A 14,072-nucleotide genomic window follows, 5' to 3' on the forward strand; every position below is an offset into this window, starting at 1 on the left:
CTGTAGAACAAAGGTTACTAATATTTTGATCATACAGAGCTACTAATATTATACAGCAAATCTGATTATACAGCAATTTTTTTTCCCTCAGAATGTCAGTTTATATTTCTGTGAGCAGATGACTTCCTGGTGTTGACACACTGAATGACTTGTAGAAATCTCCCCTCTTCTGTAAAACTCTGCTAAACCTGGCCTTGTGGCGCTGTGTGGCTTTGGCCCTGCTAGTGATCATGATCAAATCCTGGCACAGGCAGGTTATATAGTAGCCGCTCTCATCACATTGGTTTTTCCCCAGTTTTTCGTATGTTCTCATTTCAAAGTAAATCATAAAGATGTCAAGACTTTGGGTGAAAATCATTTTGATGAACTAATTAAGATGGCAAATCCTTGACAAAAATAAATAAGAATGAATCAATACACAAGTGAAACAAGCTTACTTGTATGGCTTTACAGAAGTACGTATGATAATATTTTACATATGAACAGAAAGATCACAAAAACATGCAAAAAAATGGATAGTTAACAGATAACAAAAACTGTTCCTTCATAAAGTGATAAAATGTCTGATTGCCTGGTGTCAAGGTGCAGGCAGGCTAAGCTTTTAAATCCCACCATCAGCTAGGCTATTTTTTAAGACAATACTGCAATTACATATTACAAGTTAGCAAAAAATGACAGTACAACAGCAAAAAAGAATAGTTCAAGACCTTCACAAGCACACATTTAAAAAAATACATTTTGAGATTGTAAATTACTAAACAAGCATAGTTTTATACAGTATAGCTATAATTGCTCTAGCTATAATTCACCTAATTCAACTCATACATACTCATACAATTCTGAAAAATTAATGATTATTTTTAAAACATTAGATTACTTTTATTCGTTTATTTGTTTATGACTGTACTGTACAAAACTTCATCATTTTTTCTTATATGTGTCTTCTTAGTACTACTGAACATGTACTGTACTGTTGAATATGAAACAAAATCTTCTTCCTAGAAAAAAACATTTTATTAGCACGGCAGGCATTTTTTGTAACTACTGACATTTTAAAAATGAAAATTACAGTAACTCCTGGACACAGAAGCCTGTATACATGTACTTTAATCTTAATTATTATTATAATTGTATTATTTTTTAAACAAATTTAAGCTTTTATTCACATTTTATTCTTGCTATCAAAACTAAAGTCTAGCATATTTTTCATTTTCCTTCAAGTGAGTGGCACAGAGAATTTAAATATAGCTAAAATGTAAAATACCTTTTTTTAACTGTTCAGCATTTGATGTGTTTCTTAAAGACAAAACAAAGCAAAATAAAATAAATGAAAGGAAAATAAATGTATACATACCTCATTTCCATTGGTTTCTGTTGTGTGCATTTGGCCTTCAAAGTAAATAAATTATTGTAAACAAAAATGAAAAAACTGATCTTGACTGTAAGTTAGAGCAGAAATGAAGTGGTGATAATAGTATAATCAGTTGATTCATTAAATTAGAATATAATTATTTTCTCCCTAGGACCAATTCTGAACATCTCAATGCCTTTTTTTTATAATACTAACATCTGATCAATTGTGCAGTACTGTATACACTTACACTTATATAGCATTTTTCTGGACACTCCACTCAAAGCGCTTTACTGGTAATGGAGACTCCCCTCCATCACCACCAATGTGCAGCCCCCACCTGGATGATGTGCCAGTACTCTCACCACACACCAGTTATCAGTGGGGAGGAGAACAGAGTGATGAAGACAAGTCATAGATAGGGATTATTAGGATGCCATGATTAGTAAAGGCCAGGGACAAATTTGGCCAGGACACCAGGATAACACCCCAAGTCTTTTTGTGAAACACCCTGAGATTTGTAATGACCACAGAGAGTCAGGACCATGGTTTTACATCTCATCCAAAGGACAGCACCTTCTTACAGTGTAGTGTCTACATCATTATAATGGGGCATTAGGACGCACACAGACCACAGGGTGAGCGCCCCCTGCTGGCCCCACTAACACCTCTTTCAGCAGCAACCTTGGTTTTCCCAAGAGGTCTCCCATCCAGGTATTGGCCAGGTTTACACCTGCTGAGCTTCAGTGGGTTGCCAGTTATGAGTTGCAGGGCAATATAGCTGCTGGCAAATTGGAACCATTATCTACCAAACACCTTCATTTAGCCTGCCAAGTGGCTCACTCAGTAATGGTGTTTTTCTGAGCTGAGATCAATGAATGTTCAATCCTGGCTCATGTTACTAGTGGATTATGACTGGGATTCCCCAATTGGTGTCACATACTATAGGTGACTGAGCATGCCTGAAGTTGGGTGGAAATAGTTGAGCAGAGCTCTCTTGGCTCCCAGTGGCCTAGCAGCCCCTGTTATCTCTCAGGCACTCACAGGCCTATCCTGCTGTCGATCAGATAAGTAGTTGTGTTGCCTGTGATGTGTTAAAAGACTAGAGGCTTGAAGGCAGGCATATTCACTACAGTGTGCAGTTGCAGGGTTCCCAACTGCAAGCCGAGACATGAAAAACACACATATGGCTATTTCACACTGGCTGGGGATAACAAAAAATTCTGTTTTATGTTGACATTCACACACCGAATTTGAGTAGAAATATGCTTTTTACTTTATGGAGTAATTTTATTAAATTAACTTTGTGATTCCTAATGTTTGGTTTTAATGGAAATGCTTCAGATAAGAAAAAAAAACATTCAAATAAAGTGTGATTTATTTTTTTCAGAAGACAAACTTTGGTTTAAAAATACAAAAGATATTTACAGTATTTCACACATGTGCAGTAAATTCAGACACTGCCACATCGATGATTTATGGTGCTGAAACCAAATAATTAAAAATCGATCAACAAACTAATGTGTAATTATTTATTAATTTATTAAGATGAAGTTTCATATTATTGCTATGGAACTCACAGTCTTAAGATGTCTTAAAACTGTATTGCAACGTAAAGTGTTGAGGGCTGATGTGTGAAAGTCTAAGCATCCAAATTTAGTCTGGTTTAGTGTGGTAGATTGTACAAAGTAGTATATTTTAATGTAGAAAAAATGTGGATAAAAACAACAGACTTATTTGTCTTCCTTCGAGGAAATGAGATTGTAGTCGTTAAGTACAATCTCCCTGCCTAATTTGGTCTTTAGTCATGCACCTATTTTGAGTGGTTTTAAAAAGTATGTCAGATACTATTTTCCTTAAGAATATTTTTTCTAAAAAAACTGCTTTAGGGATATAGTCTTAAAACATTCTATCACATGTTGGTACTGCATGCTCATTGTCTGCCTATTGCCTCCTTGACGCATACTAAGGTAATTATATATCTGTTGTGGTGTTATTTGCTATAATAAATGTATCCATTTTCAGCTGATATTAGGAAGCTGGGGGGGGGGGTGGGGTGGTAAATTAAAATAAGTGGCTCAGCTTTTTTTTCTCAAGTATGAAAAAATAAACCAGAAAAAATCTTTGACAGATTTTTTTGTCTCCCTTTAAAATGCAGAAAACGTGTAAATAAATACTTAGACGTTACTGTGTATTTCAAACCATGATGTTCAGTTTTTCTTACCGTGCCTTGATAAACCATCCTTTTGCAGAGCATTCTGACTGAAATGAAATGTAAGGAAAAGCATAAAGTTAATGCTATATGTTCTGAAATACTGTCAGATACAGAAAGAAGAAAATGATGATGATGAAGGGCAACAAACAAACTGATATAATCAAACAGGAAATTGCTGCTGCATCTCATATGCATTTACTTTTTTTTGGTCACAGATGAGTCTGGGTCATGTCACTGGCCTGATGTAACCAGAATTCCCCAAGCAAGGGTGCAGAATTGCCAATGTGAGACCAAGGGTGATGTTGGTTTAGTTAACTAGAGCTCTCTCTGCTCCAGGAAAAACAGAAACTGTGATGTCCCCTGCCCGTTTATGTTAATGTCAGTGAGAGACATGCCACATAACAACATAATGCCCTTGAGGATTCTCAATACTCATTCTCCGTTGGATTCTATATTGTATCAGGTCCCTTCATAGACTTCTCTGTTCGAGAATAAAACTGTTCTTTCAGTCTGGCAGTGTAGGACATGCCCCTTTATCGGTACTCTCTGTTTTCTATTTATTAATCAAATCTCAATCAAAACAAACATTTTCCTGAATGCCTATTATTTATGTTCAATTTGTTTATTGGTTTTTCAGGGAAAAGAAAGAATATTACATGGTACTATATACAATAATGAATAAATGTGAACAATCATCATGAAAGAGTTGGATGAGGAACTTTATATTAGCCTTCTGAAATATAGTATGCTTAGTGTTGTGATCCTTTACTGTTGTTGCTTTTTCAATTACCTCTAAGAGGTTGGTTAAGCTATCTTTTCTAAATCTGTGCTGGCTATTCCCTAGGATGTTATTTCCATGTAGGTGAGCCTCTAGTTTAATTCTTACTATTGTTTCCTTTACCTTACATGTGATAGAAGTAAGAATTTTTGGTCATTAATTACTTGATTCAGTATTCTCACCTAATAATGAATGTACACTACATTAGCAATTCTCCAGTCCATTGATACTACTTCTGTCTTGAGTTGTGTCAATGGCTTTTTAGCCATCTGGATTGTATTCACTCTCCCAGTGACAGCGGCAGGAGCAGGGAGGCGTTTTTCAGAGTTCAAGCTGATTAAAACACACCTGAGGTCTCAGTGGACTCATCATGAGCATCAGACATGCAGTGGGTTGACCATTATCGCATGAAGATGTAATTGATGATTTTGTCTTCCGGAAATCTAGCCAAATCGATTTATAGAATGTTTTTTATAAAACATTCCCATATGCTCATCCTTACTGATCTCATCTCTTTTGTTATTGAGTGCACTAATTTCTTACTTAATTACATATTCATTTCTAGAATTCCTTTGGACAAAGGTTTCAATGCAGTAAGTTTAAGTTATGATTTGCTATAATTTGTAAATAACAGAGATCCCATCTATCATTATATATTGTTACTAATGCTCCTATTTATTACTTTCAATGTTAAAATAGATGTTATCCTTGTAAAATTTGTGCTTTTTGTTCTTGACTCTTGTAACCTATTAATTCTGTGTTCTTCATAGCTGGTTGATAGGTTTTTCTAGTTATATAATTCATTTATTTAATTGTTCTAAATAGTAAAATAGTTTGGAGTGGGAGCTGATAATAGTAGTGTATGTGCTAATTGTGATCCGGAGGGGCCCCTTTCCAATGTCTTGCCAAGGGCCCACAAACAGCTAGGACTGGCCATGTTAGTAGATGAAATGACATTGCAGACAATATCCCTTTTGTGATGTCATTGCATGGACTAAGGACTGTGAGGACTGCTGGGATGGTAGAGCCCTTATTACTTCCCCAGCTCAACCATACAATTTGTGTCATGTTTCTTGACTTAAATCTTTCTCTAAAAGCAAACAGGATCTGTGATGTGGTTTCACACCTTATTTTCTTGACCCTTGACCTCATTCACTGCTCATATACTTCAGGTCACTGGGTTTTGAATGACAGCTTGTAGAAGCTAGTGGCATTTTATCTCAGCAGCAGCCCTGCAAGCACCCTAGGATTTTATTTTTTTTTTGGGGGGGGGGGGGGGGGGTATTGGGCCATAGAGACACCAAATTGTGAATGTGTAATGAACAAAAGAAAACATCTACATTTAATTACATTTTTAAATTAAGAGATCTAACACTGCACACATAGAACTGTAAAAATATACTTGAAGCTTTAAAAAACAGAACAGGGCAGTCTCTCTCACATTTTGCTCTGCTGCTGATGCTATTTCTGCCAGTGTGACATCAGAAGTGTTTGTATTTCTAGCTAAATTTATCTAAATTTATAGTTAATTTTGTCTGCTACCTGCAAGTAATGCTCAGTGCTTGTCTACATTAAGTGTCATCTGTCAGGTTTTTACCCAATGTTCAATACTGTCTTTAATATTGTCTACACTGTTTTCCGATTCTCCTGTTTTACAATCATCTGTAGAATCATATTACTACGCCAAAACCTAGATCACTGATTTAAATTAACTGCAGTGGTACTAATTCAGATGCCTGTGGCACTGCAGTAAGTATATCACTAACCCTTTATTGTCACTCCATTAAACATCTCTGAACTTGGAATGTACCTTTTTGATTGTACGATTGGTTTCCTTATGTTTCAAACATAATAACATAACCTCCCATCTTCCCTCTGCTTCATGTTACCCCTTTACAAGTCTTCCCTTATAGATGCCTAAAATAACATGAGATGGGTACAGGACAAAACCTACAAAATAAGGTCTTGACTGCAGCAGAGGCCGAACTGTCACAATCCCTTCACTGACTTTGTGAATACAAGCAGTAGAGAGTACCAATAAAAATAAGATGAAGAGAGGCCAAGATCAAATAAGGTCAGGAGGGGGAATACAGTGGCTCTGATTCTAGAGTGAAAATCATATATTTCAACACCCAGATATCTGAAGTGTTTTGTCCAATGGTATGAAATACCACTCATACAGAATAAGGAAAAAGTAAGGAACTAGTCACTAGTCATGTGCACCATTTCAATTCCTATTGATTTGAAATTTGAAATCTCTCTTGAAAAGCAATTCTTTGTTTGTAATTTTATTATACAATTTGTCGTTGCAAGTACTGTAATTGTAATTGTAATTAAAAGCCAAAATGGTGGTCTGCATACCATGCCCTTTGAATGTTTCCAGAATTCTGAACCATACACAGTAGATTCTGAGAAATTTCATTTTAATTAATCTAGTTTAAAAGTTCCTGTGCCTGAATATTTTTTTACCTCAGACTCTTCCATCTCTCTTGTCACTGTCGTACAGTGTTCATTCGTCAACTTTGGTCTTTGTTAGCCATATTTCTGTGATCTCATTTGCATCATAGTTGCCTACTGATGCATTCTTTCTCACACATTTTTGCTTCTTATACTCTTAGAATTTAGGCATAAGCACTTATTGGTATAGTCAAATATACTTGACTGGTTTTAGACACAATTATGGCGTACAATCAAAAATCTGTGTGCTTCTTTTGGAACTGGACGGGACAGACAATTTTAATACAAGGCTGGTACAGTACCATCCGGACTGAGTCCTATGACAATAGGTTGGTGGCACTTTGCATTCATTCATGGTGCTGTCATCTAGTGTACCTCTTGGTATAGGCAGCCTTGCACAAGATGCTTCCTTTAACAACTGTTACCACATACCATGAATATAAAGTAACCACAACTTGCAAGAAACAGTTATTTATAAATTCTCGTAAATGCATGTGGTTATGTGTTAGCTCTGCAAATGCAGAATGTTGCGTAATTATAGTGGTCAAGGTGTCTTGTTCAATAAAATGTTTTTCCATTACTGAGGACAGTTCGTAACGTATACAGTGTGGGTTTAAGACATAGTACATGCAAATTCTAAAAGCTGAGTGGGAGTCTAAATCTTCTTAGGCAGGTCCCTATATGATCTTCATTACAAACAGTAATTATTCTATTATAGCTTTCATCAACACAAAATACTGTAGAAATACTGTTTTAAATTTTAAATGCAATACATGCTGCACACACCTGTATAGGTTAAAAAAGTCAATTAAAATCATCCCGTACACTTTAATCATAAATTAAATACCACAATGTCTTATGTGAAAATCAACTGAGAAATGTTTTCATACCATTTTTAATTATTAATGTATTCAGTATCACTAACAGCACAACACTGCAGTGATTATAAACACTTAAGAAAGGCTTATGTAATAAGACAAAATAGTAAAATAGAGTACTGTAGTTAAAATAGTTTTGAACTATACATTTTATGTAAATATATACAAACAGAATATTAAAATATTATAAAATAAGATTAAATCAATTGCTGATTTTTGTTCGGGGATCAAATAAAACTTAGCTGCTTAATCACCAACTTACGAAATTCCATTATTCAATGTGCCAATTGGAACTTTAATTCAATCACTTCATTAGTGTTATAAGGTTCTTCAGTGAAGAATTTTTTTAATGCATTATTATGTTTTGTGGTGAAGGTCTTGTTATGTATTTTGTCTATTATTATGCACCGTGTTTTTTTTTTATACCAGAGCTACTGGTAGAATAATTGTAAAATATTTTAAAATAGTCTTTAAATTGTAAACTGTAAGTTTGGAAAATAATCATGAGATTAATTAAAACATAGTTCTGAAATATTATCTTTGGCTTATTTGAAGTTGGAATAAGCAAAATGTTTTGAATCCTAGCCACACCTGACAAGATGTCCACAACCACATAAAAAATGGAACTAGAAAAAAACAACTAATTTCGAACCAGTTTGGATTTAGAATTTAGGTAGGATTTGGTTTCAGTAGACCTTACTAAAATAACTTTTTTGAGTTTTTTATTAAGTTTTTATTAAGAGTTTAAATTAAGTTTATTAAGCACATAAAATACACAATATGGTATATCTAGATATCCAGAAATCTTTTGATGAAGTTCTTCATTAAACATTAATTCACAAATTGGAGACCATAAACATCCAAGGTACTGAGCAATAGTTAATGAATTGAAAACAGGAAGGATAAATGTAACTACTTAGTAGAGTACCATAGAGATTTATACTAGGACCACTAATCTTTCTGATTTATACCTGTATTAATGAGTTAGCTCCGTGTATAGTCAGATTACCCAACACTCTAGAAGCTGCAAAGGAAATCAAATGTTTAAAAGAAAAAAATTCCATTAAACAGAATATAGATATATCTGAAAACCATTAATGAAATTCTACAATTAGAATTAGACATACAAATAAGCCACTTTTTAAAAATATGTCATTATGTGATTTAAAGCATCAACAGAACTTGAATCTTTAAGAGACCTAGACTGCCAAAGATCTTGGGCCAACACACTTTCACTCCACGCGGTTTTGTCCTTCAAACAAAAAGGCTTTCTTTGGCCGAGTGGAAGATAAATTGTTGCACATGCAAATGGGACAAAGCTTTGACATTAGGGCTCATCATTTAGTTAAACTTAAATGTAAGCAACAGGATCTTGCAGCAAAATTGAGTATTTAATTGGTAACTACAGAAGTCATACTAAGATTGGAGATATACAGTACCACCGTGATTTTTTAACCTTAAACTTGTTAAAACCCATGTCACACTATTTTGAATAGTTTGCAGCATCTGCAATAGATTTGTCGAAACCCCAGCCAAAGATGATTTGTAATAGTCATGTTTTGAAGAAAAGAAAGCATTAATCAGTTCTATGTGTCTGTTCTCTTCAGGCAAGACTGAGGTAATCCGAAACACGTAATATTTCACAAAACCAGAAAAATACACTATACTCTGCCCTGTTGGTTTCTTCTACACACTAATAAGACAATACAGAAATGTCTGACACCTTGGCTTTGAACTGAAAAACTGATAAGATGTCATGAGCGTCAATCACCAGTCTAAAAGCTCTATCTATCCTGACCTGGTTTGGAAAATCCACTAAAATTATCTAAATTTTGCCATCAGAGTCAAAACTCTGATAAATATTTATTAATTTAAACGGTATACTATATACAAAAGCTATGAATGTCATATGTTTGAAAGGCTCATACTGTAAGTCCCGAAAGCTAGCCCTGTTATGTGAAGTACCAAGCAACACCTTAACAGGTCAACAAAAAAAACGGGAAAGAGGCCTGCCTCCTAAATAAAATAATCCTACCCAAGACTAAATCTCCCTTCCTACAACATGGATGCCCAAAACGGAATATTATTATTATTAATATCTCCCAGTTGTAAAAATGCATCACCAACCAGGAAAGAACATCTTTTGCCTGCAGATTCCACATTAAAATGAAATCGGAATTTCCTAAGATGAATAGAACAGCAGATCCTTTTCAACAAGGCTCAAATTGCTTATTCAGAATCTGGTCTCTAAGCCTGATCAGAACAAGGTACTCTCGCATGGCACAAGCCTAGAGGAAGAGAAGAATTATAGTGTCTTTCTTCTCTTTGTCTCCTCTCTTTTGCTCTCTATCTCCACTCTTCTCCTTTGCCTATTCTGTCCCCTTCCTGTCTTCCTATCCCATGTTTCTGTGTTTGAGATGTCTGATGGTTTTAAGGCATAATGATCAAGCAGTTAATTATTTAGAGTAAACCAGAAAATTCCTTTTGATCATCTGTGTTTGCCTGTTTCTCAATCCACCTACAGCTAGACAAACTCTTCAAATAAAACCTGTTGTTTTTAGCTTTTATGACCCTCCCAGTTGTGACAATTCTGTTAACTGATCAACAACAAAGAATTAAGAACCATTTCTGGTGCACTGATTTTGCTGTACAACATAGCCCTATAAAAATATCTCCAGTGTCCTAAATGGAATTTGAACTAGACATCAGACAACAAAGACTCTAATTTGTTTAAAGCCAATTATATCAAGATTCAGTTCTCATCATATGGAAAGCTGACGAATAATAAAATATAACATCAAAAGTGGAAGTAGATCTAATAACATTTGCTTGAGTGTAACAATACTATAATTTGATACCGACTGTAACAATAATTTCCTGTCAATGGCAGCAGTTAATAGAACAAGGAAAACACAAACATTAAAAAGAATTGAAAAAGGATGGGGGCACAGATGGTTTAACAAAGGGTTTTAAGTTCATTAATTGTAAAAATGTACAGATCTAAATATGTTTTGTTTCAACTGAAATTATTAAGTGTATTTTTTATATTGGGTTTTTATATTTTTACAATATTACATTGTAAATGACAATGTTTTATGATTTAAATTCCACACATACTGTAATTTAAGGTTAGGACATTAGTGCCTTGAAAAGCATTCATTACATCAAAATTATTCATCATCATCATCATCACATCACTTTTAATAACCACATATCCAATTCAGGGTCATGGTATACTCACAGTACAGGATGCCAGTCCATCGCAGGGCACACACAGACACACACCAGGGTCAACTTGTTCATAGAAGCCAATTAACCTGCTAGAATACTGTATATCTTGACTACACAAAGAAATCAGAGCACCTGAGTAGTTATAGCACCCTAAGAATTGAACTCAGGGCCCCAGACCGGTGAGGGTGCAATACTAGCCTCTGTGCCACCATGCCCCACACAATAAAGTGTGATATATTTAAAATAATGACATTTTGTTACCTTTTATGTTCACAGCAGAGACATCCTGGAAAAAAAAGTTGTTCATCAAATTTGTCTTAAGAAAATGTTCTTTTGTATTTTTCCACATTACATCATTTACAAAAAATTACAGTTAAATAATTTAGAAATTTGACAGATTAAGTCTATACAAGTAAGAACAATTGTTTTGTTTTTGTTTAGCACTACAGATACCTACAATACATAAGCACTAACAGTGAATTAAAACATATCCTAATGCTCACGTTAAATAGAGCTGAAGCAGTATCTTTCTATATTTGTTAACATTAGAAATGCCATGTCTTCTTGCATTGGCATTGACTAAGAGTAAAGGAAAGAAATGGGGTAAAGTAGAAGGAAAACAAAATGAATTACCTCTTCAAACAATTTACTTAATTACCATGACAAATAAGTACTCAATATATGGCCCTTTCAAATCAATATCTGTTATCCTTTCCTGTCCTCTTCAATCTTGATTCAATACAACTAAGACATTTGGCAGCAGCACTTTCACTAAAATTTGTTGTTCATTTACAAATAGAAAATAAAACCAGTAAGATGCCATCACACCACATCTGTCAGGTTTCTTGCATACTTCATAGAGTTTTCTGTATTCCTACTATATAGTAGTTCAAAAATTATGTGAAAAACATAAAAAAACTGCAGCATTTTGTGTTAGTTTTTTTCTAAGCAATGAATACTGCATCTTCACCTAGTATTCTCTTATCTACTACTGATAGCCATAGTACCGATATTGTAAATTAAGTCTGTGGTGTATTTCTATGCTAGCTAATAATTTATTCTCCTCTAAATATCTACATTTGGTAATATATTTGTATTTCACATTTGCTAGATAAATTAATATTTCCTGTCTGTTCCAAGGTTCTGTCTACTGCTAAGTCTAACAAATTTTGTCAAACTGCATTACACGATTAAAACAACTGATAATAGACCAATTCAGATTTTAAAATTGACAGCTTTCACATACTGTATATTAAATATCTCACCTTTTATAAGAATTGTAACAACTGCAATTATGCCAACACCAGCAGTTATCCCAGATGCCAGTAGCATAGTACTGCTGTGATAGTAACCTGCCAAAGAAATAAAACCTTGTCATATATTGCATTTAGTTTTCATTAATAGCAAATGTTCAAAACGTCAACATAATTTTGGAATTTTACCTTTTTCTCTTTTAGGGGATATCCACAGAGATTTATTAAGTTTCACCCGAGACGGTGCATGATGCACTACACAGCTTATTTCTGTTCCATTGTGGCAGGCTTCAAAAGATATCACAAACTTTTTTGTGGCATTAAATGTCATATCATAGTTTTGGTCAAGTGATTCGTTTAAGGTTTGATATGTACCACATGTACTTTGGAAATGCATCTCGATATTTTTGGGGTAGAAGCTATGTGTGCCACATGATATCAGAGAATGTGAAAGAGCTCTGAATTCCATAGTCCTTGGTGGAGCTGCATTGAAAAATAATGAATAAAGAAGGCATGAAATACATACATACATAAGACTTCACATTTTTCCTTTTAAGTTTCTACCTTTTAATTTTGAATTCTTTCTTCCAAAAGATGTAGCATGTAAGATGTCCTTCAGTAAAATGATTAAGAGAGTGATAAACATAACACCAAATCAAACTTCTACCATGAAACCTATAGGGATATCTAGAAATCATCAACAAGTAAAAATGTACTAAAGAGAGTATTGAGGAGTTACAATAATTTCAAATGTAAATACTGCATATGCATGATATACAGTATGTGCATATAAATATAATGTATTTGCAATAAACTCCATCGCTTAGGAATTACCTTGTACACATAGCTTGGTTCCATTTCCTATGCCAGATATTGTTGGAGGTGGGGTAATTTTAGTTATCTTACAAGTATAAATTCCTTTGTTTTGAACCTGGACATTTTTAACTGTTAACACGTATCTTTTATTTAACTGGTCATGTTGCGTGTGAAACTGATTTCCATAAGTAGTATCTGAAGTGATCAAAATTTTGTCTTCTGTTGTATTCTTAAACCACCATTCTGTCTTTGCACGGGTAATCACATCTTTCCCATAGTAACAGCTGATATTAATAGTTCTCCCCAGGTCTTCACAGATATTTGGAAACTGTTCAACATGAAAAATGTTGAAAGATAAACCTGTAAATAAAATAAAACATAAGACAGTTGTTCAGAAAGCATAGCACTTTGTTTAAAATGTCAATAAAAATAGCATTTTAATTTTTATTGTTTAGTACATTAGAGTATTCCAATTACTGTATATTCTTATTGTCCCTATAAACAACTTCAGTTGTATTTTAATATGTAGGTAAATATGCAACACATATATAAAGCTAAAAACATATGTCAGTTTGTCATTGATATTAACATAACATATGGTTTTCATACTACATATTCATTAACAAATTGTACAATTTGTAAAATTTAAAACACAACACTTGTATCTTTTCTGTGATTTGTCCTTTGCACTATTTAATTCAATTCATCCTGCATCTCATCAATGAAGAAAATTTTAATTTAAATTTAAAGCTAAGCTAAAGGAATTTAAAGCTAAGTTATAATTTTGCATACCTGTAAAACATAGTAACACAAAGAGATGTTTAAGCAGATCCATTCTGGTTACAAGCTCTAAAAAAGTTCAGAACACATTACTTTCCTATACAGGCATGGCCCTAGATATTGCACTAACCACAGACTTTAAACCCCGCCTTACTGCTAGACATGCCCAGTAAAGGTCACTATATTAAAATAACTAACAGACATACAGAAGGACACAAATATTCAAGAGCATTATAATTTAACACATTATAACCATGTAACAGGAACATGGATGTTACATTTAATTTGTAAACTTCTTACATTGACCAGTGAG

The 14,072-nt window shown here is 34.0% G+C and overlaps 1 protein-coding gene across 1 annotated transcript; it reads right to left on the reverse strand.

Moving 5' to 3' along the window:
* Positions 1 to 887: 887 nt before the first annotated feature.
* LOC148829797 (uncharacterized) lies at positions 888 to 13,814 on the reverse strand. The gene is made up of 8 exons (XM_088922828.1): positions 13,772 to 13,814; positions 12,998 to 13,339; positions 12,353 to 12,646; positions 12,176 to 12,262; positions 11,172 to 11,196; positions 3,576 to 3,613; positions 1,355 to 1,389; positions 888 to 998 (listed from the first exon to the last, which is right to left on the reverse strand). Exons 1-8 carry the CDS (start codon positions 13,812 to 13,814, stop codon positions 888 to 890), a joined length of 975 nt encoding a protein of 324 aa, XP_088778954.1.
* Positions 13,815 to 14,072: the final 258 nt, after the last annotated feature.

Source organism: Atractosteus spatula, chromosome 8 (genome assembly GCF_055471065.1).
Source record: "Atractosteus spatula isolate fAtrSpa1 chromosome 8, fAtrSpa1.hap1, whole genome shotgun sequence".
Taxonomy (NCBI): domain Eukaryota; kingdom Metazoa; phylum Chordata; class Actinopteri; order Semionotiformes; family Lepisosteidae; genus Atractosteus; species Atractosteus spatula.